At 51.1% G+C, this 24,013-nt stretch overlaps 1 protein-coding gene across 1 annotated transcript; it reads right to left on the bottom strand.

Moving 5' to 3' along the window:
- Nucleotides 1-1,170: 1,170 nt before the first annotated feature.
- Nucleotides 1,171-23,583, bottom strand: FAAH (fatty acid amide hydrolase). Its single transcript, XM_084875632.1, has 15 exons — nucleotides 23,245-23,583; nucleotides 13,317-13,430; nucleotides 10,770-10,904; nucleotides 10,404-10,537; nucleotides 10,117-10,323; nucleotides 9,823-9,863; nucleotides 9,496-9,620; nucleotides 8,038-8,163; nucleotides 7,434-7,531; nucleotides 6,163-6,262; nucleotides 5,837-5,877; nucleotides 4,955-4,994; nucleotides 4,347-4,455; nucleotides 3,661-3,806; nucleotides 1,171-3,153 (listed from the first exon to the last, which is right to left on the bottom strand). Exons 1-15 carry the CDS (start codon nucleotides 23,443-23,445, stop codon nucleotides 3,025-3,027), a joined length of 1,746 nt encoding a protein of 581 aa, XP_084731758.1. The 5' UTR covers nucleotides 23,446-23,583; the 3' UTR covers nucleotides 1,171-3,024.
- Nucleotides 23,584-24,013: the final 430 nt, after the last annotated feature.

The following is a 24,013-nucleotide window of genomic DNA, read 5'->3' as shown; positions in this document are numbered from 1 at the left end:
AATTTGGTAAATGGTGAATTAAATGATAACTATTGATAACTATTAAGTGCCTAAATGGGTCATAGTAAGTTCTTGGTAAATGTCATTCAATACACCCTTCCCCCTTTTACCTGATGACGAGCAAATGCATCATTCCATGCAGTAGTGAGGGTCTTTACTACACACCAGGCACTTCCCGTCCTCTGGTCATTCAGCAAGTATTCTTCAGAATGTAAGCTCCAGAGGACAAGAACCCATCACTCATCACTGCAGTCCCAGCACCCAGTATGATCCTGGCATGCTCACAGAATTGAGCATCTTATAAGCACCATTCCACATACCAAGACTACAGTGATGAGCAAGACAAAGCACAGCTCTCAGGAAGCTCGTTTTGAGAAAGAAAGAAAGAAAAAAAAACACATATGGTCCCAGATAGTGATAGTGCTAAAAAGGACAAAGGGTGACATGTTAGGAAGTGTCAGGGAAACTGTTTAACCAGTGGGTGATTAGAGGAGGTGACACCGGAGCTGAGTGTTCCAAGCACAGTGATCCAAGCTAACACCAAGGCTGTAATGCTTGGACCAGCTTGAGATGATCAAGAAACTAAAAGGTACCCGTGTGGCAGGAGCACAGTGAACGAGAGGAGACACCCCAGGTGGGGCTGGAGAGGTGGGCAAGGGCCACTTCACACAGGGCCTCATGGGACACAAGGACCCTGGATTTTAATCTTGATGGGTCATTGGAAAGTCTTAAGGACAGAAGTGTTTCAATCTGATATGCACATGTGAGAGCACTCTGGCTACTATCTGGAAAGTAAATTGGGGAACAGGTGATGATGTGTGCAGGGAGCCAAGTCAGGCTATTGCAGCATCCAGGAGTTAAGTTGCTTGGATTGGAGTGAAGCAGTGGAGATGGTACTTGCGCAGTGACTACCTCCTCCACCTTCTGGCAGCATTGGGTCCCTTATCTTCCCTTTTCCCCTGCACCTGGGGAACAGATGTGTTTGTGTCAACGTCCACCACCCCCACAAGCCTGGGAGCCCAAAGATGGTTGAGTTCTAGGACCATTCGGCATAGGGTGGGTATGCTCATATTGGGGCTTTAAGGGTGAAGGAATGAAGGAGAGGCATCCCCCAATGCAGCCTTGTGTCTGAAGGCACAAGAATATAAATAACCAAAAAAGAGAAATGGGTGAGGAGGAAACTGGGCAGATGGCAGGTAGCTTTATGAAATAATATGAGGTGAAATGACATAACTATTACAAGGAGTCAGGGCAAAGTACATCAACTATCAGGTCATCCCAATATAGGTGTCCACGTGGGTTGGGCCTTCTAGTCAGCTCCAAGGTGTGGCACCCCAACAAGGCAGGGTCACCTTTGGCAGAGAATGCAGTTGCTACTGGTTGTACTCCTGGAGGGGAAGTGCCTTTGGAGGAGCAGAATAATCAGAATTTGAAGTAGGCTAGGTAGAGCCTGTGGCCTACCCTACCAGAAGGCTCAGGCTCAGAAACACCTTCTACAGCAAGCAGGAAGGTAGCACTTGGACTGGGGTGTGGGGGAGCAATGGGGTAAGGAGGAGTGAGGAGATACTGCTGGTAGGGCCAAGAAGTCTGTCACAAGCCAGCCAACCTTCCGCCTGCTAGGCAACGCAGTGCAGTGCAGTGAGAGGTGACCTGGCAGACTGAGCTGATAGCTCACTTGCATTTTAACTGTCAATTTGGGAATTGCCCAAAATTGGTAAATGTTTTTGCCTCTCTCTGCCCCTGGACCCCCACCCTAGCTCAGGCCTCAGGCCCTCTTCCTGATTAGGAAGATGGACCAACCTCTTTATCCCGCTCCTGCCTCTACCCATCCAGTCCACTGTCCTGCTGCACTTGTGTGATCATTCAAGAGCTCCTCATTGCCTGTGAGATAGGATTGAAGTTCCTGAGCTGGCACCTCAAACCCACTTTGATCTGGAAATACCTACATCTTTGCTCCTTCTCCTGCACCCATTCAACATGCCTCCACCTACCAAACTCATCCTGGTCTTTGGGCACATTATTGCTCCTTCTCCCTGGGATGTCCTTGTCCCCTATCTCAGCCTCTGGAAATCTTCTGGACTCAACAGAGGCCCTCCTCCTTCAGGAAGCCTTGGCCGGCCCTGTGAGCACTCTCTACCAGATCACCCTGCCTGGTGCTCACCTCCCCAGGCCTGTGGACTCCCTGCCAGAAGGGTCAGCACTCCAATGGTACCAGCTCAGGGTCAGTACTCCAGTCTCCTTGCTGCCCTGTGCCCAGCCCTGTGCTGGCCACCGAGGACAAAGATATACAATAGAGTCCCTGCCATCAGGGAGAGCCAGCGTGCTGAGTGAGGCAGTTTCTCCCCCCTGCCACCCCGCCCCCCCCACACACACACAGATGCCCAGCATATGGGGCAGACTTTGGGAAACTGGCCACCTACTCCAAGGTTCAGAGGCACGAGGAAAGCCTTCTGGAGAAAAGGGGTCTGAGCTAGGCCTCAGCGTATCTAAAGGTAGAGAAGCAGAAAGGGCTTCCTCAGCAGAAGGAAGGAGCAAAGGAAGGAAGAAGAGAAAGGGCAATGTCTAGCAAAGCAGGACTTCGTCTAAGGCAGGGTGCGGGAGAGGGTGAAGTGCTGGGTGTGCAACACCCACTCGAGAAGCCTGTATATGGTGGGAACAGGGGGAGGTTGGGGAACAGGAAAGTGATGTGGCTAGAATCAGACTCCAAAAGGTCAAGTCTCCAACCCTGAGTGCCTTAACAATGATGGACAGAAAGTACACAGACTAGAAACCGTTCTTTGACTGCTGTTAGTAGGGCTTTGCCTATGGCATACCCACTGGCTCTCACATGGGGAAGGGGTCAGGGCAGAGAACTGGGGACCAGACTGAGGGGCAAGGTCCAGGGGGTCTTGGCTTCTTGGAATGGGGAGGCAACCTCTGCCCCAAGTGAACGTTTCCTTGCAGGATGGCAGCTGTGCCCTGACCAGGCTGGGCGCAGGTCCAGTGGGTCCTCTGGAGCTGGCTGGGTGGCTGGGCAGGCAGCAGTCAGAATGACTGCTTTTCAGGAGTCATCAGTCGCTCCACTTCCCGCATAAACCGCAGACACAACTCCTCCTGCCAGGGCAGAGTCACACACTGCACGGCCACAGGCAGCCCCACGCTCTTCTTCATGGCCTGCAGGGGACACAGGGATAAGAATGGGAGGCAGCAAGGTAGAACCCCACCCCAGGTCCAGCAAGCATCCCAGATGGAGATGAGGGGCAGCACAGCAAGCCCCGCCTCAATCCTTCAGGGTCTTGTGTGAAGAAAGATAGACAAGGCCGGCTGGTGTGGCTCATGTTTGAGCATCAACCTATGAACCAGGGGGTCATGGTTCGATTCCTGGACTGGGCACATGCTCGGGTTGCAAGGTCGATCCCGGGTGGGAGTGTTCAGGAGGCAGCCGATCGATGACGTTTCTCTCTTAATGATGTTTCTATCTCTCTATCCCTCTCCCTTCCTCTACTTCTAAAAATAAATGAAAACATATTTAAAAAAAGAAAAGAAAAAGAAAGAAAGAACAGAAAGACAGGCAAGACCTACACATGCTTATGTTTCCTCCACCGCAGCTAGAGTTAGGAAATGGGTGAATCCAGGAGAAGGAAGACCTGGAGTTGGTCAGGCCAGGCCTCATGACCTTACCTTCCAAAGCACCTTGTCCCACATATCTCCAAAGTAGCCTCTGTAATGTTCCATCTGGGCCTCATCCTCAAGAGTCACTGTGGTGACAGGCACCACCCCCGCTGGGAAGTCCAGGCAGTTGTAGAGCAGAGTGTAGCTGACGGCCCCTGAGACACAGCACAAGTGGCTGGAGCGGGCCAGGTGACCTATAGTACCAACTGTCCTGTCTGCGTCTCAGTCTCCCATCCTGTGAAGTGGCACCCAACCTCCACAGACAGGGACAGGCTCTCTCCCAGGGATGAGATTTGAGTGAATGACAAAGCCCAGGAATCCAGGTTCAGGCCAGGCTGGAGAGCCTGCTGGGGTTTGCCCCAAGCCTTTGCCCAGGTAAGCTTCCCCACCTGGAATGTCGTTCCTGTTTCCTTGGCTTATCTAAATCCCACCTGGACTTCAAATTCCACCTCCCCACACCATAGACTCTGTAACTCAAGACCTCCAACTTGAATAGTGTGGAGGACAGGGAGCTCATTCCCTCCCAGGACATCCCATCTTTCCAGCCAGCCAGACTGAGTCTCCTAAGAGCCAGATCCTCCCCCAGGGCTCCTCTTCTTCTACTTCCCAGCATCCTTGCCAGGTACAGGGCTGAACTCCTAGAACAGAAGGGATGGGTGTGGCTATCAGGGGCATGGTGGGGAAGCAGGCCTCACCTGAGGACTTGCCTGGAGTATTCAAGTTCATAGCAGGGCCCAGCATGGGGGTGAGCAGCACATCCAAGTCCAGTGCTCTCCACTGGGTGATCACAGAGCTGCGGTACATCTGGGGAGAGTACCATCACAGCAGGTGAAGCACTCAGACCCAGCCCATCCCATAAGCTCTTCGATGCAGGCAGCGTGGCTAGGGGCTGGGGTGGCTGGGGACTGGGGATCTAAACTGAGCCACAATGGGATGAAGGTCCTCAGGGCACACAGGCAGGGCTGGTTTTAGGGGGAAGTGAATTCCCCACCGCCTATAAGAACTGTAGACACCATTCTTCTGGCCAGGGTAGGGCCACATAGTGCCTGGTTACAGGCAGCAGCATAGGAACCAAAAGGCGATCAAACTACGAGCCCTGGGCTGACCCAGCTCCCAAGGATGTACATTTGGGCAAGTGAGAGTCAGAGAGCAGGACCCGAGCAGGCCTGTCCAAGGAAGGGGAGGGGGAATAACAGGCTGCTCCAGAAGACAATGAAACCAGTGCCCAAGAGACCCCACTGGCGGATGCCCTGTTCACCCCTCCCATTCCCCATCCTGGTCTAGTCTGGGGGCTCTGCCTCACCTCGATCCCGTGGTGCAGTTCCCAGAGCTTCCCAGTGGACCTGGCGGAGGGAGTGAAATCACCAGCCATGATGGTAACAGCCATGGGGATCAGGAGATGAGCAACATCAGCCCCCTACTCTTAACACCTCCCAGCTCTCATTCCTGCAGACCCTTCTCTACATTATGGGAGCTCTGAGAGGGAAGTAGTGCAGGGCAGAATTTCAAATCCTTACTGTCCTGTTGAGATCAGGCCCCAAGAGGGACTTAGGCTGAGTTACTTAGTGACTCCACCGCAGAGCCAGGGCCAGACCAGGCCTGATTCCTAGCTACCCTTAGCAGAGGGCAGAGTTGTCCAAGGTCCTAAATGCCTGGTGGTGAGAAAAGGAGCAAGTCTATAGGATGCCAGGGCCTAAAAACGGGGCAGCTTCTGCCCTGCTTTTCCCGCTCCAGCCACTAAGGGGCAGATAAGACCCAGTGCAGCTCAGTTCAGTTCAGATCTCTGAGGAGCATCCTCACAGGGTCCCCAGTACTCCTTGCCCCCTGCCGCACAGCAACTCCTTCCTGGTCCTTCCACCCATGCCCCAGCCAGCACAATCTTCTCCCCATCACTCCCATCCTGTGTCTCCCTCCAGCCCTTGCTTTCCAGCCAGATCCGGACCTTGATCAGACAACTTCCAGGTCCCACCTGAAGGTCACAGAAGGACTGTGGAACAGACTCTAACTCAAGGTCTCCAACTTGAATAGTGTTGTGGACAAGAAGCTCCCATCCTCAGGACTAGTCAAGCTGGAAATCTTGAGTAACAGCCTCAGAAGTCACTTCCCACCTTTTCCTGTCGGAAACCACTTAAACCCAGGTCTGAGGAAGAGAGAGGCAGGCATCAGGACCTGGAGATTTTCTTACCGATACTTCAAGCTGTTGAGAAAGGCTGCCAACCGTGGGAACTGCAGAAGGAAAGACACAGAGTCAGTGAGTCAGCTTTGAGCCAGGTGCTGACAACCATCTTCTTCAAACCACCTTACCTCCTCTCTCTGTCCCTCCCCCAGGTCCCAAGTGGCACCCCTTTCAGCATGCAGGATGACTAAAGACCACAGGGGTGGAAGGAGGAGAGGAATCTGGGCGGGGGGCTGGGAAGAAGAGGCCATGCCCGCCAGGAGGGACTAAGGAGAAGGGGAAGAGCCCCAGAAGCTCCCTCTCCCGCCCCACCTCTTCCCTCCCTGTGCCCTCACCAGAGGCTTCATCAGGAAAGACAGCAGTCCCTTAAGCCACTCGGGCATCTTCAGAATCCATATCATGTCCCCCAAGCAGGGGTCCACAAAATCACCTTTGCTGGGAGATAAACGGTCCAGTCCAAGCACTCCCACCCCAGACATCCCTCCTGGCTTACCCCGCCCACTGGGTCCTCCATTTTCTATTCAGCAACCTTTGTCCATCTCTCTCTTCATCAGATGCCTGTAACTGCTGGTCTCCAAGCCCTTCAATTGCCTCCTTTCAAATGTGTGACTAGTTTTCGCTAATCCTTCAGGATGCCTGAGCACTACCCCTTCCTTGCTGGAGGTTCCCCAGGCCAGGACTCCAGGTCGCACTCCCTGGCAAACTCAGCTCAGAGCAATAAGGACTGAGGGCAACATCTCCCTGGCCAGGGCTTGATACCGAGGGCACCCCCTATTGATGATGCCAGCCTGGCGACACCAGTGGGGCTGTCCAAAGTGGGCCACCCATGACGCTTATCTCTGAGGCTGTCCCTGGTTCTAGATCTCAGGGAAAGGTCTCAGGTAGCTGATCCTGGGCCTCGGTCCATGGCCAGAGTGAAACATAGCACCTTCCATGAAGCCTGGACCATTGTTGACCACTGGGAAAGTCCAGTAAGCCCAGGCACATCACCACGAGGCACCTCACAGGCCTGGCCTCTGCCTCTGTCTGTTTTTAAGGTCTAAAAACATTCAAGTGGAACCAGCCTCTCTGAACGTGAGCTCTGCAAAGTCCCTTGAAGCGGGTCTGGTCCAACCCACCTCAGAAAACTGAGGTCCTGCTCGAAAGGGAAGGCTATGGCTCAAGTCAGAAGGGTCTCTTCTCCAAAAAGACAAAAAGAAAAGTAAAAGAAGAGCCTCAAATCACAGCATGTTGTCTAAACCCCTGCCCTCCTGCTTAACCCTGCCCTTATCTCTCTATCTTTCCCAATAGCCAGGTAGCCCCTGCCCATCTCCTACCTCCCAAAGAGCTCAGCTCGGGGCCAAACCACAGATGCTCAATCCAGTCTCCCCTTGAGCTGGCACCTTTCCAAACTGTCCCTGGTAAGGTATCTCCAGGCTCAGCCTGCAGTTGGAAATGCAGCGTGGTCCCTGCCCAGAATGCCTAGTCCTTCTTTGTGTTCAGCTGAGGCCTGCCCCTCTTCCTCCCCCAGGTGGCCCGTCCTTGGAGGTCAAAGCACTCCACTGCTCTCCCTGGGTCTACCCTTGTCCTGATCCCACCGCAAACCCCAAAGACAATCATCACTTACAAGTTCTGTAGGAAGCTCTCGCCACCATCACTGAACAGCCCGCCGGTCGCTAGCGTCTCTAGAGCATAGGCTATGTTGCTTGGCATGAAGGGAATCAGCTGCGGGGATTGAAAGGTATAAGCCCCACCCCTAGAAACACTTGGGTCTGTCCATCCCTTGCTGCCCCGATGGGCCTTGAGGATGGACTGGACCAACTCTGCCACACGGTAGCTCTCACTGCAGCCACAAAGGTGGCCTTACTGGCCCATGAAAACGTCCCGGAGCCACACATGAACTGTTCTGAGATTAGCAGACCAAAACCCACTGGCCCACCATCTCAGGGCCCCGGGAACCTATGGGCATTGGCGCACCAGGTGGTTGATGAGGCCTCCCAAAGCCACCATCACACATCCCTAGCACAGGGCTGAGGTCAGAATCAATCACTTACCCCAGCACTCCTGATTAGCCCTGTCAATACTGCTACTGCAGGGACTCAGTTCCCATCCCCAACCACAAAACAGTCAGGATGCAAGGATGTCAGGAAGGGGTGGTGGCATGGTGGTGGCCAGGAAGGCTTCCCTGAAAGAAGGGCCATGCCAGGGTTTCTGGGCTCCCGCAGCCGTACCGTGTGGCCAGCAGCCTCCAGTTTCTGTTTGGTCTCCAGCACGGCTCGCTTCATGGCTGGGGTGGGCATGGTATAGTTGTCTGTTTCATAATACCCTACACGCAAGGGCCGAGAGCTTGCATAGACCTGGAGATGAAGCACAAGGGTCAGAGTCAGGTCAGGAGAGGGTGGTCCAAGGAGGGGCTTCCCGAGATTGGAAGCCCCTCAGCTTGACACAGCTGCCAGGCTGAGGCCTGCAACCCCTGAGAATGGATCGCCAGCAAGGCCAGCCCCTTCTCAGAATAACTCACACTGACCCTGCAGATTCCCCTCATTTATATGAGGAAATTAAGGCTTCAGATCCAGATAATGAGATGGGCCCAGAGTGGTGCTGAAATCGGTCCAAGGCCACCAATGCAGAGTGACAATACTATGAATGGAACCCAGGCATCCTGTCTGCTGCCTATTTCAAGAATGCAAGACCTGACTCCCATGATAAATCGACCAGACCTGATTTCTACCTCTCCCCCTTTTCAGGGAGGGGTTCAGTTAGAACATCCTCCTCTGCTGGGGAGGGGAGCTCAGGCCATCCAGCCCAGATTTCCCATCTGCCAAGGAGCACCGAGGCCCACTCTCCTGTCCAGGGGCCTGCGGCCTTCCCAAGGCAGCTGGGGCTGCGTGAGGGAGCAATGGAGCTTGCATTGCTCAGTATACTGTCTGCATTAACATGACTTTACTCTTCCACTGTCTGCGTCCATCTAACTTGACTACTCCAGAATGTTTTATACATAAAGTGAAAATAATTTTCCGTTTCTGAAAGACCCATCAACTCTTCAGCAGAAGTATAAAATGACATCTTATACTCCAAGACTCCTTAAATCCCTCACCTCAAAATGCTCACCTTGCTGTGCCCACCAATCCTAAGCTGTTATTAAATCATGATCCTGACAAACCCCCACACTGAAATACTCACCTTAAATCAGACTTCAAAATCTCAACAAATGTCCCCACTTTGTCCCCTGGCCTTTTGAAGTATACTCAGGGAAGAGTCAACTGTCCTTGACTCACTCAGCCTACATGCCAAGCATCACAAAGGAGGTTGGGGATATGGACACAAATACTGAAGAAAGGCTCCTATTTGCTGAGTGTCAAACACCAAGGCGGTATATCAGTTCTCCTTCAAGTTGTTCTGGTGCTGGGAAGTGGTTCCTCAGTGGCAGCAGCAGAGGCTGGGGCTAGAAGGCCCGACCTGTCCTTGGCCAACATTCCTAGCTGACAATTTGGAAGACCGAAGTTTCTAAATGCAGGCAAGGGCTCCACCTGGTGGCTATCTGCGGAGCAGCAGCTGACTCTGGTCTCAGGCCCCTAGGGACTGGTTTTTAGGAGATAGGGCTTCCCAGGCCACCCACACTGCCTGGGGGCTGCCCTCTGGGCTCAGGAGCAGCAGTGACAACTGAACCCACCCCCATCCCTACTCACCTCCTCCTTGAAGGGCAGGGGGGGCACGGTGGGGTCCAAGCGGAACATGTCCTCACACAGCAGTGCTCGCATGCACAGCGCCAGACTCTCCACATCCCGAGCCATGGGGCCAACTGAGAGCTGTACTGTCAGGTGGGGAGGGGAGGGAAGAGAGATCACTCGGCTCTGGGGTTGGGTCCAAGTAAGGGGCTGGGCCATGGCCCAGGAGTGTGGACAGAGATAAGGAGGTAGATCTAGAGTGGTTCAGAAGATGCAGGGGCAGAGGTGGATCAAGGAGACACCCCCCCTCCCCCCCCTCCAGAGCACTAAGGGAACTGCAAACCTCACCTGCCACCTGTCCATAGACACAGCCCTTCAGACCAATCTTGCTGGATAAGAAACACAAGATAATTGGAAACAAGAAAGAGCCAACCTCAGTCCCACTCCTCACCCACCCACACAGTAGCTCAGAACTGTTACCACATGAAAGCTAGGAACCACAGCCAGTGGAGCTGTGGCTTTCCCTCCCAGAAAAACCCCAGGCAGGGAACCCCTGTTAGGAACCCAGAGAGATGAGAAGCTAGGCCAAGGTCACACCACGAGGGACCCAGAAGCTTCCTCCATCCACCTCCTACACCATACCTGAGGCGGTTCCCTGTAGGCTTGAGGCCACAGATGCCACAGAAGGAGGAGGGAAAGCGGACGCTGCCCCCGATGTCAGTGCCTAAGCCCAGGAGGGAGCCTCCAGCTCCAATGAGGGCTCCTTCTCCTCCTGAGGAGCCCCCTGGGGTCTTGGAGGAATCCCATGGGTTTGTGGTCTTGCCGTAGAGGGGGTTACTGCAGTCATAGCTGGAGGAAGCAGGGATGGATCAGCTATGCCAAACTGGCACAGGTGACCCTGCCTCCACCCCACACCCAGGAGACCCAACCTGAACATGGACTGGGGCACGTTGGTGTGCACGAAGGGAACAGCGCCCTGCAGCTTTAGCACCTGCACCACCACGCTGTCGTACTCTGCTGGCACCCCCTCATTGACACTCAAGCCCAAGGTCGAGTCCTTGCCCTAGAAGGAAGGATGGACACAGAGAGGGATAATATGGCTGATGAGTCAGGGCCCTTTCAGCAGCACAGGGTCCACTTCCACCACCCTCCCAGAGGCTAAGACAAAGCACACCATGGTGCCCACTCAAGGCCTGTGGACCTGACGATTCCTCTGAGGGCCAGGATAAGACAGGACACAGAGCTGGCTGGCTGGGTGGGGAGAAGCTGAGGCCTGACACTAAGGCCGGGCATACCTTGTAGCTGAAGCACTCCTTGAGGCTCACGGGGACACCGTAGAGCAGGCCCTGTTTGGGGGCCTGGGACACCTGAGTCTCACAGTCTGCCAGGTAGGTGGTCACACAGTTGGTCTCTTTGTTCACTTCCCAGGCCTAGGGGAAGGAGAAATGGACACAAGGCAGAGTGAGGCTGTGGTAAAAATGTGGTCAAATATACATAACATAAAGCTGGCCTTTTTGAAGTGTACTTAGGGGAAGGGTAGCCAGCACCATGGCTCACAGCCAGGAGCGCAGAGAATAATTTAGGGCCCAGCACCCACGTCACTGGGGACATCTGGCTATCTCTAACCTTCAACTCCCCAGAGACAGAGAAAGAGAGTCATCCTAGGGGCAAGACACAAGCAGGGCACTCGAAAGGGCAAGATACTGTGTCAGAAGCCCTACAGAGAGAATGAGTTGGGAAAAGGTGACCCATGGCCACTCTCCTCCTCCTTCAAGCCACACCTCTGCCCAGTGATGCAGTCAGGGCAGATCCCCATCTCAGACCACACTGGGAGTCAGCACAATGCAGGGCTAGACCCAGGCTCTCGCCTGCCAGAGCACAGCACTCTCCCCTCTGCCCTAGGCCTGGCCCACATATCTCCCAGCTTAGCTTCCCCTCTCCCAGGAGCTCTTGAATCTGATAATCAAGACACACGGAGGAGTGACTGACTCATAGTAAAGGGAGTGGGTGCTTGACTGCAAGGACACACTCACTGTGATTGGCTGCCACTAGGCCTTGCTAAAGCACACTCAACAGGGCCCTATAGGAGGGAAAGGTCAGGGAAGAATGAGGTGCAGTTTAAGTAAATACTCTTGTTCCTATGAAACACCTGAGAAAATGAGCCTGTTACCACACTCAGGCTCATGAAATCTGTCTCCAGGCTACTTACCGCATGAAGATAGGAAGCCAATCTATAACTAGAATGCTTTCCGGTGATCCCTTTCAAGAAATCATGCAAAAGTCACACTCATAAAGCACAAACATATTTCAAACACATTTCTTGAGCACTTCTAAACTAATAAAAGCCTAGGTGGCCCTCACACACGACATTGTCACAAGATGGCCACATAACAGCGTAGGTGGGACCTGGCAGCAGCTCTGATGAGGCCTGGTTCCGGCGTCTCTGTCTCTGCAGCCTCGCATGGGTGTGGAGGAGCTGGTGGGAGCAGGGGAGGGCAGTTGGGGGTGATCAGACTGGCAGGTAGAAGTGGTTAGGGGGAATCAGGCAAGCAGGCAGGTGAGAGGTTAGGAGCCAGCGGTCCCAGATTGGAGAGGATGCAGGCACCCTCTCCCCAACTAGTATTATATAAAAGACATGGTGTCCAGCATTAAGGCACAAAGACAAATAAGAAGTTCTGTCGCAAGAAAGCTCACATTTGCCATGGGAAAGAGAAAGACAAAGTAGGCCCTACAATGCGATGAGAAATCTGCTATTAGAAAGTGAACACAGTGCTAGTCAGTTTGGCTCAGTGGATAGAGCATTGGGCTGCAGACCAATGGGTCCCAGGTTCGATTCCAGTCAAGGGCACATGCCTTGGTTGCAGGCTCCTCTCCAGACCAGGCCCTAGTCAGGGTTCGTGCAGGAGGCAACCGATAGGTATGTTTCTCTCACATTGATAATTCTCTCTGTCTTTCTCTCTCTCTTCCACTCTCCCTAAAAATCAATGGAAAAATATCCTCGGGTGAGGATTAACAACAACAACAAAAGAATATAAACACTAAAGAGGAAACCCTACCTTGGGCAGGGAGGGGAGGAGGGTCAGGGAAGGCTTTGGAAAAGGGGACTCCTTCTCTAGGCCTGAAGGCTCGGCTAGGGGAGCTTGTACCAAGCAGGGCAAAGACGAGGGAGAAGCGCCTTCCAGGTAAAAGGAACTCCACACAAGCCAGCACAGAGCATGCCAGGCCCTAGAAGTGCCAGCAGCTGAGCTACCTACCACTGATGCCCCAAGCTCCAGAAGGCTTTGGCCAGAGAGGATGCTGGAGACAAAGGCAAAACAGAATCAGAGAATCTGAAGAACTGGAGACCTGAAAGGGGTCTGTCCAGGAGGCTGGTGCTTGAGCGTGGAGGTAGACAGTGCTAGAGGACCAGGGTGGCTGAAGAGGGGTCGGGAGAAGGGGATGGACTAGAGAGAGCCATAGAAAAGGAACAGATTAGACTTGGTGACCAATGGGGAGGGGCAGGAGGGAGAGGGAAGTCTGGGCTGAAAGCCAGGTTTCCAGCAAAGACATGATCAGTGTCCCCTCTTCCTCCTCATATATACAGAATCAGTCTCTCTCTCTCTCTCTCTCTCTCTCTCTCTCTCTCTCTCTCTCTCTCTCTCTCTCTCTCTCTCTCCCCACACACACACACACACACACACACACACCCCTCTGGCTCCTTTCCTCCCTGGCAGCTCCTAGCACTGAGGTCCTACAATGGCCCTCAGCAAGATAAACTCCGGGCCAGGTTTCCCCCACAGCCTGTGCAGAGAGAGCAAATAGGAAGGAGCAGGGAAGATCGAGGGCTGGCCAACCAACCTTACCTTTCCCATGTAGGTGAAGAGTACAGCCTGGGGGGACAGCTCCCCATTATGTAACTTCTGTACCAGTTGAGGCAGAGTCAGGGCCAGCAGTGCCTTGGAGTCCAGGTCGGGGTTCTGGGGAGACACCTCAGATCAGTCCTGCTCCCTGAAGGGCCTATAAGCTTGCAGCGGACACTTTGTCCCATGTCCTGAAAACCTCACATCTACTAAGCAGATGCTCACTGTAGCATGCCAATCCATGACAGACGTGCCCATCCACAAATCTGACACCGTGACCCACCTTTGCCACCTTGGACAGTGCAGATATTATCTCTTCAAGAAGCTTCCTGGAGGGGACACCCAGGGAGAAGCCATGCATGCCCAGGCTGATTATTTTTTTAATAAATTAGAATTTATAAAAATGAAAAACCTAGGCTCTGCGAAAGATGAAATGACCAAGTGTACACTGGAGGGAAATATTGGAAACCACATTTACATCCAAGTAGTAGAATGTGAATGCACCACACACACACACACACACACACACACAAACACAAAACAAAAACAAAAAAACACACACAAAAAAACACCTCAAAATGAAAACAAACAATCCGATTACAAAGTAGGCAAAAGACATGGACAGGCACTTCATTGAAGAGGATATACAGATGGCAAATAAGCAGATAAAAAAATCAAAACCATAGTGAGATAGTATGTAACATCTATCAGAACACTTCAAACTAAATATAAGAACAGTCCCAAATGCTGATGAGGATGTGAAAAAAAAAAAAGTCATTCGTGCATTGTGCATTGATGGTGATGATAAAAATGGCATGACAACTCTAGAAAACAGTAATTTCAAAAAACAAGCAAACAAACTACTATAACAAAAACATGCGATTATTACACATCCCAGCAACTCAATCCAGGGCATCTATCCCCGATAAATGAAAACATGTGGCTCCCAGGCTTGACTCAGCCAGCCTGGGATATTCAGAAGCTGCACTTTACAAAGAAAGGTCTGCCAGGTCTGGCTCCAGGAGTAAACCTCTGAGCCCTTGGAATGTTATTAAATCACCCCCAATGGCTGCCTACTGTGTGCCAGGTGCTATGCTGGCGTGCTCTATGATTTATTAAATCTACTACCATTCCCCTTGCACAGAAAAGAAACTGAGGCTCAGAGAGGGGGAGTGCCTTGCTTAGGACCATACAGGCAAATCCCAGTTCTCTGCCCACCCAGCACAGGCTGCCCACTGGCTGTCCACCTGCACCTGACCATCCAATCAGCAGAGGAGGGTGAAAACAAGAAGACCCCATCCTGGATAGTTAGGCTGCAGCTGGAGGCCACATCCAGAGGAGGATTTTTTCATTCATTCCACAGAGATGGTGCCTACTCTGTACCAGGTGCCACACTCAGCAGGGGTGATATCAGGGAACCAAGAAGGTAGATGCATACTTTGGGGGGTTTATACAAGGTGCAGGTTGTGAGGGAGCAGATAATAAGTTAACAAATAAGCATTTCAGATAGTGCGATATAAGTTAGAGAGAATAAAACTGGGGGGGGGGGCAGAAAGAAAATAAAACTGGGTGAGGGGAATGGGCACATACAGGTAGAGTGTGGTCAGGGAAGAGCTCTCGGAAGGAGACATTTGATCAAACACCTCACTGCCAGGCCTCAAAGGCTCCCAGAGTCCCTGGGATCAGCCCCGACCTGCAAACACACAGCCACTCCTTCCTCAAGGGCCTTGGACTAATTTGTGAACAGGGGCTAGAGGAGATCCAAGTCACAGCCACCAGTTCTCACCTCTATGGTTTCCTGCTCTTGCCAAAGTCTTCAGGGGCCTCCTTGTTGCCAAACCCCACAGGAACTTCTCCTTTTTATTTTGCTCCATGCCTCACTGACCACACATCAGCTTTCTTCAATTTCCTCCTGGGTCTGGACATACCACCCTCTCTGATTCTCCTCCTGCCTTTTGGCTACTTCAGTCCTCCACTTAGTCAACAAACATTTTCTGAGCATCATCTATGTGCCAAGAACTTTGTTAGAGGCTATGAATTTAGAAGTAACTAAGATAGGCAAGTTCCTGATTACGGAGAGCTTATGTTCAAGAAAATAAACAAATTAACAAGTAATAAATAGACCACAGTGTGACAAAGCAAATAAACAGAGTGCTGTGATGAAAACAGCAGAGAACTGACCAGATGGTCTGGGCAGGTCTCTCCTAGGATGTGACATGTCAGCTGTGATTTGAAGGTGCCAGACATAAGGAGAGATAGAGACCCCTTGAGTTTCCCTCAGGGAACCTCTTTTTCCCTCTTTGATAGTGGGGGAAGTCATTCATTCTGGTGGCTCTCTCCGGGCTCTCCACCTCCCCCAATGGCACCCCGATCCTCCACCCAGCCTGACTCAACTGAGCTCAATCCAGTCACTGGTGCCCACCCTTCTGTGTCCTTCCCCCTAAGTTTGCTCCCCTACTTCCCACCAGCTCATTCTCCTCCTCCTCCGTGTATACCCTCACTCAGGGAAGGGTGCTGCATCCATCCAGGTGCTCAAGTGAGAAAACAGGAGTCAGCCTGGACTCCTCCTTCCCCCTCCCACCTGCATCCAATCACTCACCAAGCCCCCTAAGTAGCTCTGGAAAACGCCACCTTTCCATCTCCTCTACCAAGATCCTCACTGGTGCTCATCCTTTCTCTTCCAGCTCACTCAGGGACCACCTAGCTGGGCGCCTTGCCCAAGTCTTATCACTCCCACCCACTGTTCCTGCCTGCCCAGACTGAGCAAAGCTCAACCAGGGCTTGGCTTTCCCCTTAAAGCCTCCTTACTCCACAAGCATGTTCCAGGAGGGGTTCCAGGCATGATCCTGTCAGACTCCTCTGCATCCCTCAATGCGACACCACCACTCATACTCTCCACATACACCCATCAAACAGCCTGTGTACCCCAGCCTCAATATTAGGAGCACTGTCCCCTTTCTCTTAAATTGTTAAGCAGATACAATACTTATTTGGGATTTTTTTTTTTAAACAATACAGGGAGCTACAAAGAAGAAAAATATGGATCCATGATTTCTCTCTATACACACTAAATAATCCCTGGATTTTTTTTTTCACATGCACTTCAATTCATTTAGTTTTACAACTTATAATTCATTCTAAAGGCTTAACTTCTTTGTTGGTATAACAGCTTTATTATTTCAAATTAAGACATCACATGCACTAGTCCATCATGATGATGCAACATTTAGCTCTTCCCTGGATATATTTTTTAAGATATACAAAATAATCCCAGTTGGCATGGCTCAATGGTTCATCATCGACCTATGAATCAGGAGGTCACAGTTCAATTCCCAGTCAAGGTACATGCCCAGGTTGTGGGTTTAATCCCCAGTGTGGGGCATGCAGGAGGCAGCTGATTAATGATTCTCTCTCATCATTGATGTTTCTCCCTTCCTCTCTGAAATTAATACCTTTTAGAAAAAAAGTATACAAAATGAAAAGTGAATATTCCCTCATCTCTGGGACCATCCTGCCCAGTCCCTCTTCAGAAAACAAAACCATAGTTAAGAGTTTCTCATTAACCTTATAGGGGGAAAAAAGTTTATGAAAACCCACAATGTATATAATTGTTGACATATATTCTACTTGGCACAAAGGGATCATACTATATACACAGTACTACACCTTACTTTTCTCACCTCACAATAAAAATAGCAAGATTGTCCCCCTACCAATTATATAAATACTAGAGGCCCAATGCACAAAATTCATGCACGGGGGGGGGGGGGGGGGGGGGGGGGGGGAAGAAGGGAGGGTGTCCCTCAGCCCAGTCTGCACCCTTTCCAATCTGGGACCCCTTGAGGGATGTCCAACTGCCTATTGAGGCCTGATCCCAGTAGGATTGGGCCTAAACTGGCAGTCGGACATCCCTCTCACAATCTAGGACTGCTGGCTCCCAACTGCTTGCCTGCCTGCCTTCCTGATTGCCCCTAACCGCTTCTGCCTCCTAGTCTGATCACCCCCTAACCACTCCCCTGTCAGCCTGTTTGATGCCTAACTGCTCCCCTGCCAACCTGATTGTCCCTAACTGCCCTCCCTGCAGGCCTGATCACCCCTAACTGCCCTCCCCTGCTGGCCTGGTCACCCCTAACTGCCCTCCCCTGCAGACTTGATCACCCCCAACTGCCTTTCCTTGTAGGCCTGGTCCCTCCCAACTACCTTCTCTTGCTGGCCTGATCCCTCCCAACTGCCCTCCCCTGCTGGCCATCTTGTGTCCACATGGGGGCAGCCATCTTTGACCACATGGGGGCAGCCATCTTATATGTTGGAGTGACAGTCAATTAGCATATTACTCTTTTATTAGATAGGCCTGGTGCATGGGTGGGGGCCAGCTGGTTTGTCATGAAGCGTGTCCTGGATCAGGGTAGGGGTTCCCTGGGGGCATTGGGTGGTCTGAGAGAGGGGCCTGTGGTGGTTTGCAGGCCAGCCAGCAACCTCCAGCGACCCGAGCAAAGGCCCTGATATCTAGGATTTATGTCTCCTCCTTAATTTCAAAGACATAAAAGAAGCTATGAAACTTTTATTTTCTGTGCAGTGAGTGAGTTTCAATTGATGTGCCACAAGAATTTTTAAAGCATGCAATACCTGACTATTTAGTCAGCAGCACTGACCTCTTTTCCCTTACATTGTCAAGTTTAAAAAATGACAACAGCCCTGGACTGTTTTGCTCAATGGATAGTGTGTTGGTCTGCAGATTGAAGGGTCCCAGGTCTGATTCTGGTCAAGGGCACATACCTTGGTTGCAGACTTGCTCCCAGGCTCCAAGTCTCGGACAGGGAGGCAACCAATCAATGTGTCTCTCTTACATGGATGTTTCTCTCTCTGTGTCTCTCCTGCTCCTTTCCATTCTCACTAAATAATCAATAGAAAAAATATCCTCAGATGAGAATTAACAATCACAACAACAAAATGACAACAGCCAACAACAATAGCTGTCCAGTGTGAATGTCCTGTCTTGAACCATAAACATTCATGTCGAATAACAGAGTTGCATCTTATTGGTCACATTGCTTAATAAGGTTGTGCTTGATTGGTTAATTCTTGGTACCAGAAATCCTTATATACAAAGTATAGGCACCAGATTTTTTAAAAAAATCACTTGGGAGAAAAAAAAAGTAGATAATTACTATTACTGTTATTTTTTTGTAAATCAATCAAAGTAATACCTTTTTTTTTTTTTTTGTCAGTTCAGCAAAAAAAAGATACTTTTTGTTGTACCACATTATTTTAGTAATTAGTTTATGTTTGCCATGAGATGAAAAAGGTTAAAAATTGCTGCTCTGGAGCATTTAAGATCTTGCTCCCCAGCATATGTTTGCCTCAAATAAACATTAAAATTCTCTACAGTTCTGCACATTTCTACATTGACAAATAACTGCCACTCCTCCATCTGTTTTCTTCCTTTTGAACCACCTACTGTCCTAATTCCAGGTATTCTAGATTGCCCTCTATGTCTTTTTTATTTTTCCTCATGGTTTTGTTGTTGTTGTTGTTTATAATATATATAAATATATATATTTATTTCAGAGAGAAAGGGAGAGAGAGAGAAATATCAATGAGAGAGAATCATTGATCGGCTGCCTCCTGCATGCCCTCAATTAAGGATTGAGCCCACAACTCAGGCATGTGTCCTGACAGGGATCAAACTGTGACCACCTGTGTTTCATTGGTTGATACTTGACCACTAAGCCACTCCAGCTGGGCCAATGATATTTTTTCCATTGATTTTTTTTTTTTTTTTTTTTTTTAAAGAGAGAGTGGAAGCATGCAGAAAAGAGAGAGAAAAAACAAAACAAAACAATGATGTGAGAAAGACATCGATTGGCTGCCTCCCGCATGTGCTCCCTGACTGGGCTGGGGATCAAGCCTGCAAACCAAGGTAGGTGCCCTTAACCAGAATTGAACCCTCAACCCTTCATTCCTGGGCTGATGCTTTAACCACTGTAGGGCATCTCATGGGTTTTTAATCACTTTTGTTTTATTTCAAGATATTTTTTGCCCTGGCCAGTGTGGCTCAGTTGGTTGAGCGTCATTCCATGCACCAAAAGGTTATGGGTTTGATATCTTGTTAGGGCACATGCCAGGGGTTGAGGGTTTTATCCCTGGTAGGGGGTGTGAGAAAGGTAGCTGATCAATTTTGTGTTCTCTTGTCAATGTCTCTCTCTCCCTCCCTCCCTCCCTCCCTCTCTCCCTCCCTCTCCCTCTCCCTTTCCCTCTCCTTCTCCTTCTCTCTCTCCCTTTCCCTTTCCCTCCCCCTTCCTTTAAAAAAATAAAAAGCATATATCTAAAAAAATAAAAAGCAAAAAACAAAAAAATATATCTCTTCCATTTGATCATGTATGCCACTGATACTGGTCTCAACAAAAACTATACTGTCCTTAGATTTGAAACAGGTAAAATAAAATGTTCCCCAAAATTGTTCCATCAAGTCAAGTCCTGCCAGAACCATGGAAGTTATCAATAGGTAGTTATGAAATGATAGTCCAGGAACTACCCTGACTTCTTCTAAATTTGTTTTTCAGATATGAAGCCAAGCCGTCAGTCACAGGGATGAACTCAATACCTGGTTGGGAAAGTCCTTTCCTGGATCCATAAAAAGATCTGCACAATCCCAGTATGCTTTGCTTCACTGGCATATACCTGGACATCAGTGTTCCAAAAAAAGCAAAAGCCTAACCTACTCCCTGATTGGTTAACCCCAGCAACTTCCATGTTCCCAAGCCATAAAAATCTCTAAGCCCCGCATTTTGGGCACAGAACCTGAGAACCTAGCTCAGTTCTCTCGCCCTCTGCAGAGCCTCGATATATCTGCCTTTGGTTTTATCAGTGACCTGGTGTAAATTCTGTTATATCAAGAAATAAGAACCCAAACTTGTCAGCAACAAATTCATCTATTGACTCATTTTGTGTTAAAATTAGGTTCAAGATGGGCTTTGAAAAAAGGCCAGGAGATGGAACTACAGGTCAGATCCATTTGAAGGAAGTAAGACCAATGGGATTTGGACAAAATAAATGTGAGGGAAAGGCATTCGAGGTAAATTACAAATGCAAAGATACGGAGGCATGAGCAGTTGTTCTGTGATGTTTTTCCCAGCAATAATAGTCTATTAATAATGTTCCCCCTTGTAGACAGAAAACAATGGAATCAACTAGGTATTTCATCACCAAAAAAATAATTTCTTCAGGAAAAAGAAGGGTTGCACCTGGCTGGGTGTGGCTCAGTGGTTGAGCACCAACCTATGAACTGGAGATCACATTTTGATTCCCAGTCAGGGCACTTGCCTGGGTTGTGGGCTCCATCCCCTATGGGGGTGGGGGTGGGTTGTACAGAGTGTGCAGGAGGTAGTTGGTCGATGGTTCTCTCTCATCATTGATGTTTCTATCTCTCTATCCCTCTTCCCTTCCTCTCTGAAAAAAAAAAAAAAGATATATTAAAAAAAAAAGAAAAGATTGCAATCTAGGGTGAATCAAAATGGCAAAACACATGCACACACTGAACCAAACCAAACCAAGATGGAGGAGACATTATAAAGAGGAAGTGGAAGTTGAAAAGGAGGTGGGAGTTGTTGCCATAATATAAATCTGTGATAAACATAGGGTTCCTCCACATAAGGCTCTTTAATAACATAAAGTGCCAGAACTCCTCCCATCAGCCCCAGCTCCTCCCACAGACCCTCCCAGTTCTGTCCTGGTTAAAGTCTCTGTCATAATTTTAATGCTCTCTTCAGTCTAGAAAGGATATCAAAACTCATTTAGGAGGCAGGTTGGAGGAAAGCAGACAAATAGTTGTTAAGCCTCACATGGTCAATAGAGAGTTACCATAAAAATGCCTTACTCTAGCGTTGTTCTAGAGATCTAGAGAGATAACTATCTTGTGATGATTCAGGAAATGTTTATGATTCCCCCCTCTTCCAGCACTGCCTTGGAATACACGAAGTATCTGGGCTGGATGTACTCTCCCGGGGCCTACTTACCTCTGTGGCCCTTGCAATTCAAGGCTGGACGAGAAAGCCTCAGAAGAAAGGCTGCTGAGACAGCCCCAAAACCCACCTCCCAGTCTGTCATCCAGTGACTCCAAAGCCAAGCAGAGGGTGTATTAAGGTCAGGGAGGTCCAGGCAGGCTGACTGCAGCCCACCTCCTACCTGCCCCAAAGGCCTACAAAGCTATTGTCATCAATATCCCAAACCTTTGCTCATAGCTCAAAACAGTAAGACTCCTGAGGTAGCTCTTCCTTTCTTCTCCAGTCAAAAGGTAATTTCCTGGCTTCCCCTCCTGGAAGAGCCAAGCTTTGGGGTTCTGAGGTCAAGCTCTCTTGCTCCAAGGAGGGTGGGTAAAGAGGTCTTTGTATTTCAAGGCCAAAACTTCTGCCCTAGGAAATTCACTTCTTAGAATTAATGAAAGGTGGTCTCTCCAGAGGGAAACTACTAATGCTTAAGGTTGAAGTGAGAGAATACCCACCTTTTAACCACCCCACACTCCTGCCAGCTGGTGGGTTCTCTGGGACTGGGAGGGGAGTTCTGTAGGCAGGCACTGTGGGCAGATTCCTGCAGCTGTCCCACGCAGCATTTGGAGCTGGCAGAACTCAGCTGGCTGCACAGAGGACTTGGGAGATCCCTGAGGGGGGGCACCTAGGAACTTGGGCAGAGGAGGAGGGCTACACAGTGAAGAACCTGTGCTCAGGTAGGGGAAGTGACCAGTTTGGATTGAACAACAGGGTCTCCCAATCTGAGCGTGGGGAACTCTAAACATTGATGATAGATTTTTGAGCCAGTTTGATGAACGAAGGCTGGAACCAAACATATTTTGATTTCAATAAATAAACAAATACGAAATATCCTGGCCCAGGAATGGTATGGAGTAAATTCATCATCTAGCCAAAACCCCACCACAATGAAGGCCATACGCTGGGCCTGTCCAGTCTCCTTTCCTAGTATCTGTCCACTCCTCCTCTCCACTGGAATGAGGCTGGGTAGTCCCACAGGACATCTAGGTTCTGGTCCCAGCTCAACTCCACCTCAAAAATCACTTGCTGCATCTGAGAATCCGTTCCAAGCAATTTTCTGTGACTCCCACGGAGGTACACCCTCCTGCCTCCTGTTGTCCCCCCATCACCGGGACTGCCTTCCTCCCTGTCAGATGGGAATCCTATCAAAACACACCCCCTCACAAATACTCCTGGCAAGTCTTTTCTCCCTCAGCACATACAACTGCCACAGTTTAGCATTTTGGTTTCTATCTCACATATACTCTGAGAGAAAGCCCTCTTTTCTAAGTCCCTCCTCCACCCTCAAACACACACGGAGCTAGAGGGAGCTGTTGACAGATCACCAGGGCTGGAACTAAACCTGCTCACGGAAGGGGCTTGTCAGGACTTGGCCATCACAACCTGAGAGGTAGGAGCTGGGGCGACTTCCCTTCCAGCCGGCCTCTGTCAACAACCCCCGGTGCATTTGGGCAAGTCCTTCTCCGGGTCCTCTTGGACAAATCAATGAGTTTGAACTGTAAGCTCTCCGGGTTCACTTGGCCATCGCCGGCGGTTCCAAAGTCCTAACCCCTAGCATCATATTGGTTCTCATGCCAGCGTTTTAGCGTTCTCATCGGCAAGAGATCTTGAGCTTCTCTGGCACGGAGCAAAGCTCCTCTTTGGACCTAGTGGCGTGATGGCCTTCCAAAACTTACCCTCCCTTTCTCTTTCGTTCCCCTTCCTCCCCTTGGAACTACCTGGCTCAGGAGGAGCACGGGATGCATTTGAGCAGGAAGGGGTTCCGAGAGTTACAAACCTGCGCTGCCCACACACCTGCGCTGCATGCCACCCGCCCTCCGGGCAACTGAAGGTGCTGCGGGGGACTCCCCCCCGGCGACCCCGGACCCCGATCCGAGCGTCGTCACCTGGAGCCGGAAGCGCTGCGCCGCCTTGTCCATGCTCTCCAGGGAGTCCCTCTGTCTCTGTCGCGCCCGGGCCGCCGCACCCCGCGCCCGCCCGCGCCCGGACCAGCACAGGGCCACCGCCGCCGCCACGAAGCAGCAGGCCAGGGCCGCCCCGGAGGCCGAGGCGCCCGAGAGCTGGGCCCACAGTTGGCCCAGCACCATGATCCCCCGCTACGCCGGCTGCGGAGACAGACCAAAGACCAGACCGCACTCGCGGGTTTCGCCGCAAAACCCGGCCTGGATCCGCCGGGGATTCGCGCTGGCCGCGCCGGATGAGAGCTGCGCGGCCGCAGGGCCTCTCGGGAGCGCGCCGTTGCTAGGCAACGGGCCCGTGGCTGGCGGCGCGCAACGGTCAAGGTCCAGCCGGGTGGCAGGCTGGGGTGGCTGCCGCGGCCTCGCGCCCTGGATGAGGCTCAGCCGGGGGAGCTCGAGGGGCACCCGCTTCCCCTGGGCGTCCTCAGAAGCACGAGCGCAGCGGTTCGGTGCCACGGCTCGGCCCGGCCCCGGCTCAGCCCCACGCACCCCACAGCCCCAACTCCCTGAAGCCGAGGACAGCTGGAGGCCCTGCGGGGAAGGCCAGCCAAGAGAACTGGGAGCGGAGACAGACTGGGCTCGGGGACCTGACTGATGCCCACAAACAGTTCAGCAGCATTTTTACTGGAGAACCTTGCAGCTGGCGGGCACCAGAGGATGCCCACCTCTCCCCAGCGGGAGGCTCCCGGGAGGGGCC

Source organism: Pipistrellus hanaki, assembly GCF_964339955.1.
Source record: "Pipistrellus hanaki genome assembly, chromosome: 2".
Lineage (NCBI taxonomy): Eukaryota > Metazoa > Chordata > Mammalia > Chiroptera > Vespertilionidae > Pipistrellus > Pipistrellus hanaki.
This window is presented reverse-complemented; position numbering and strand designations above follow the sequence as displayed.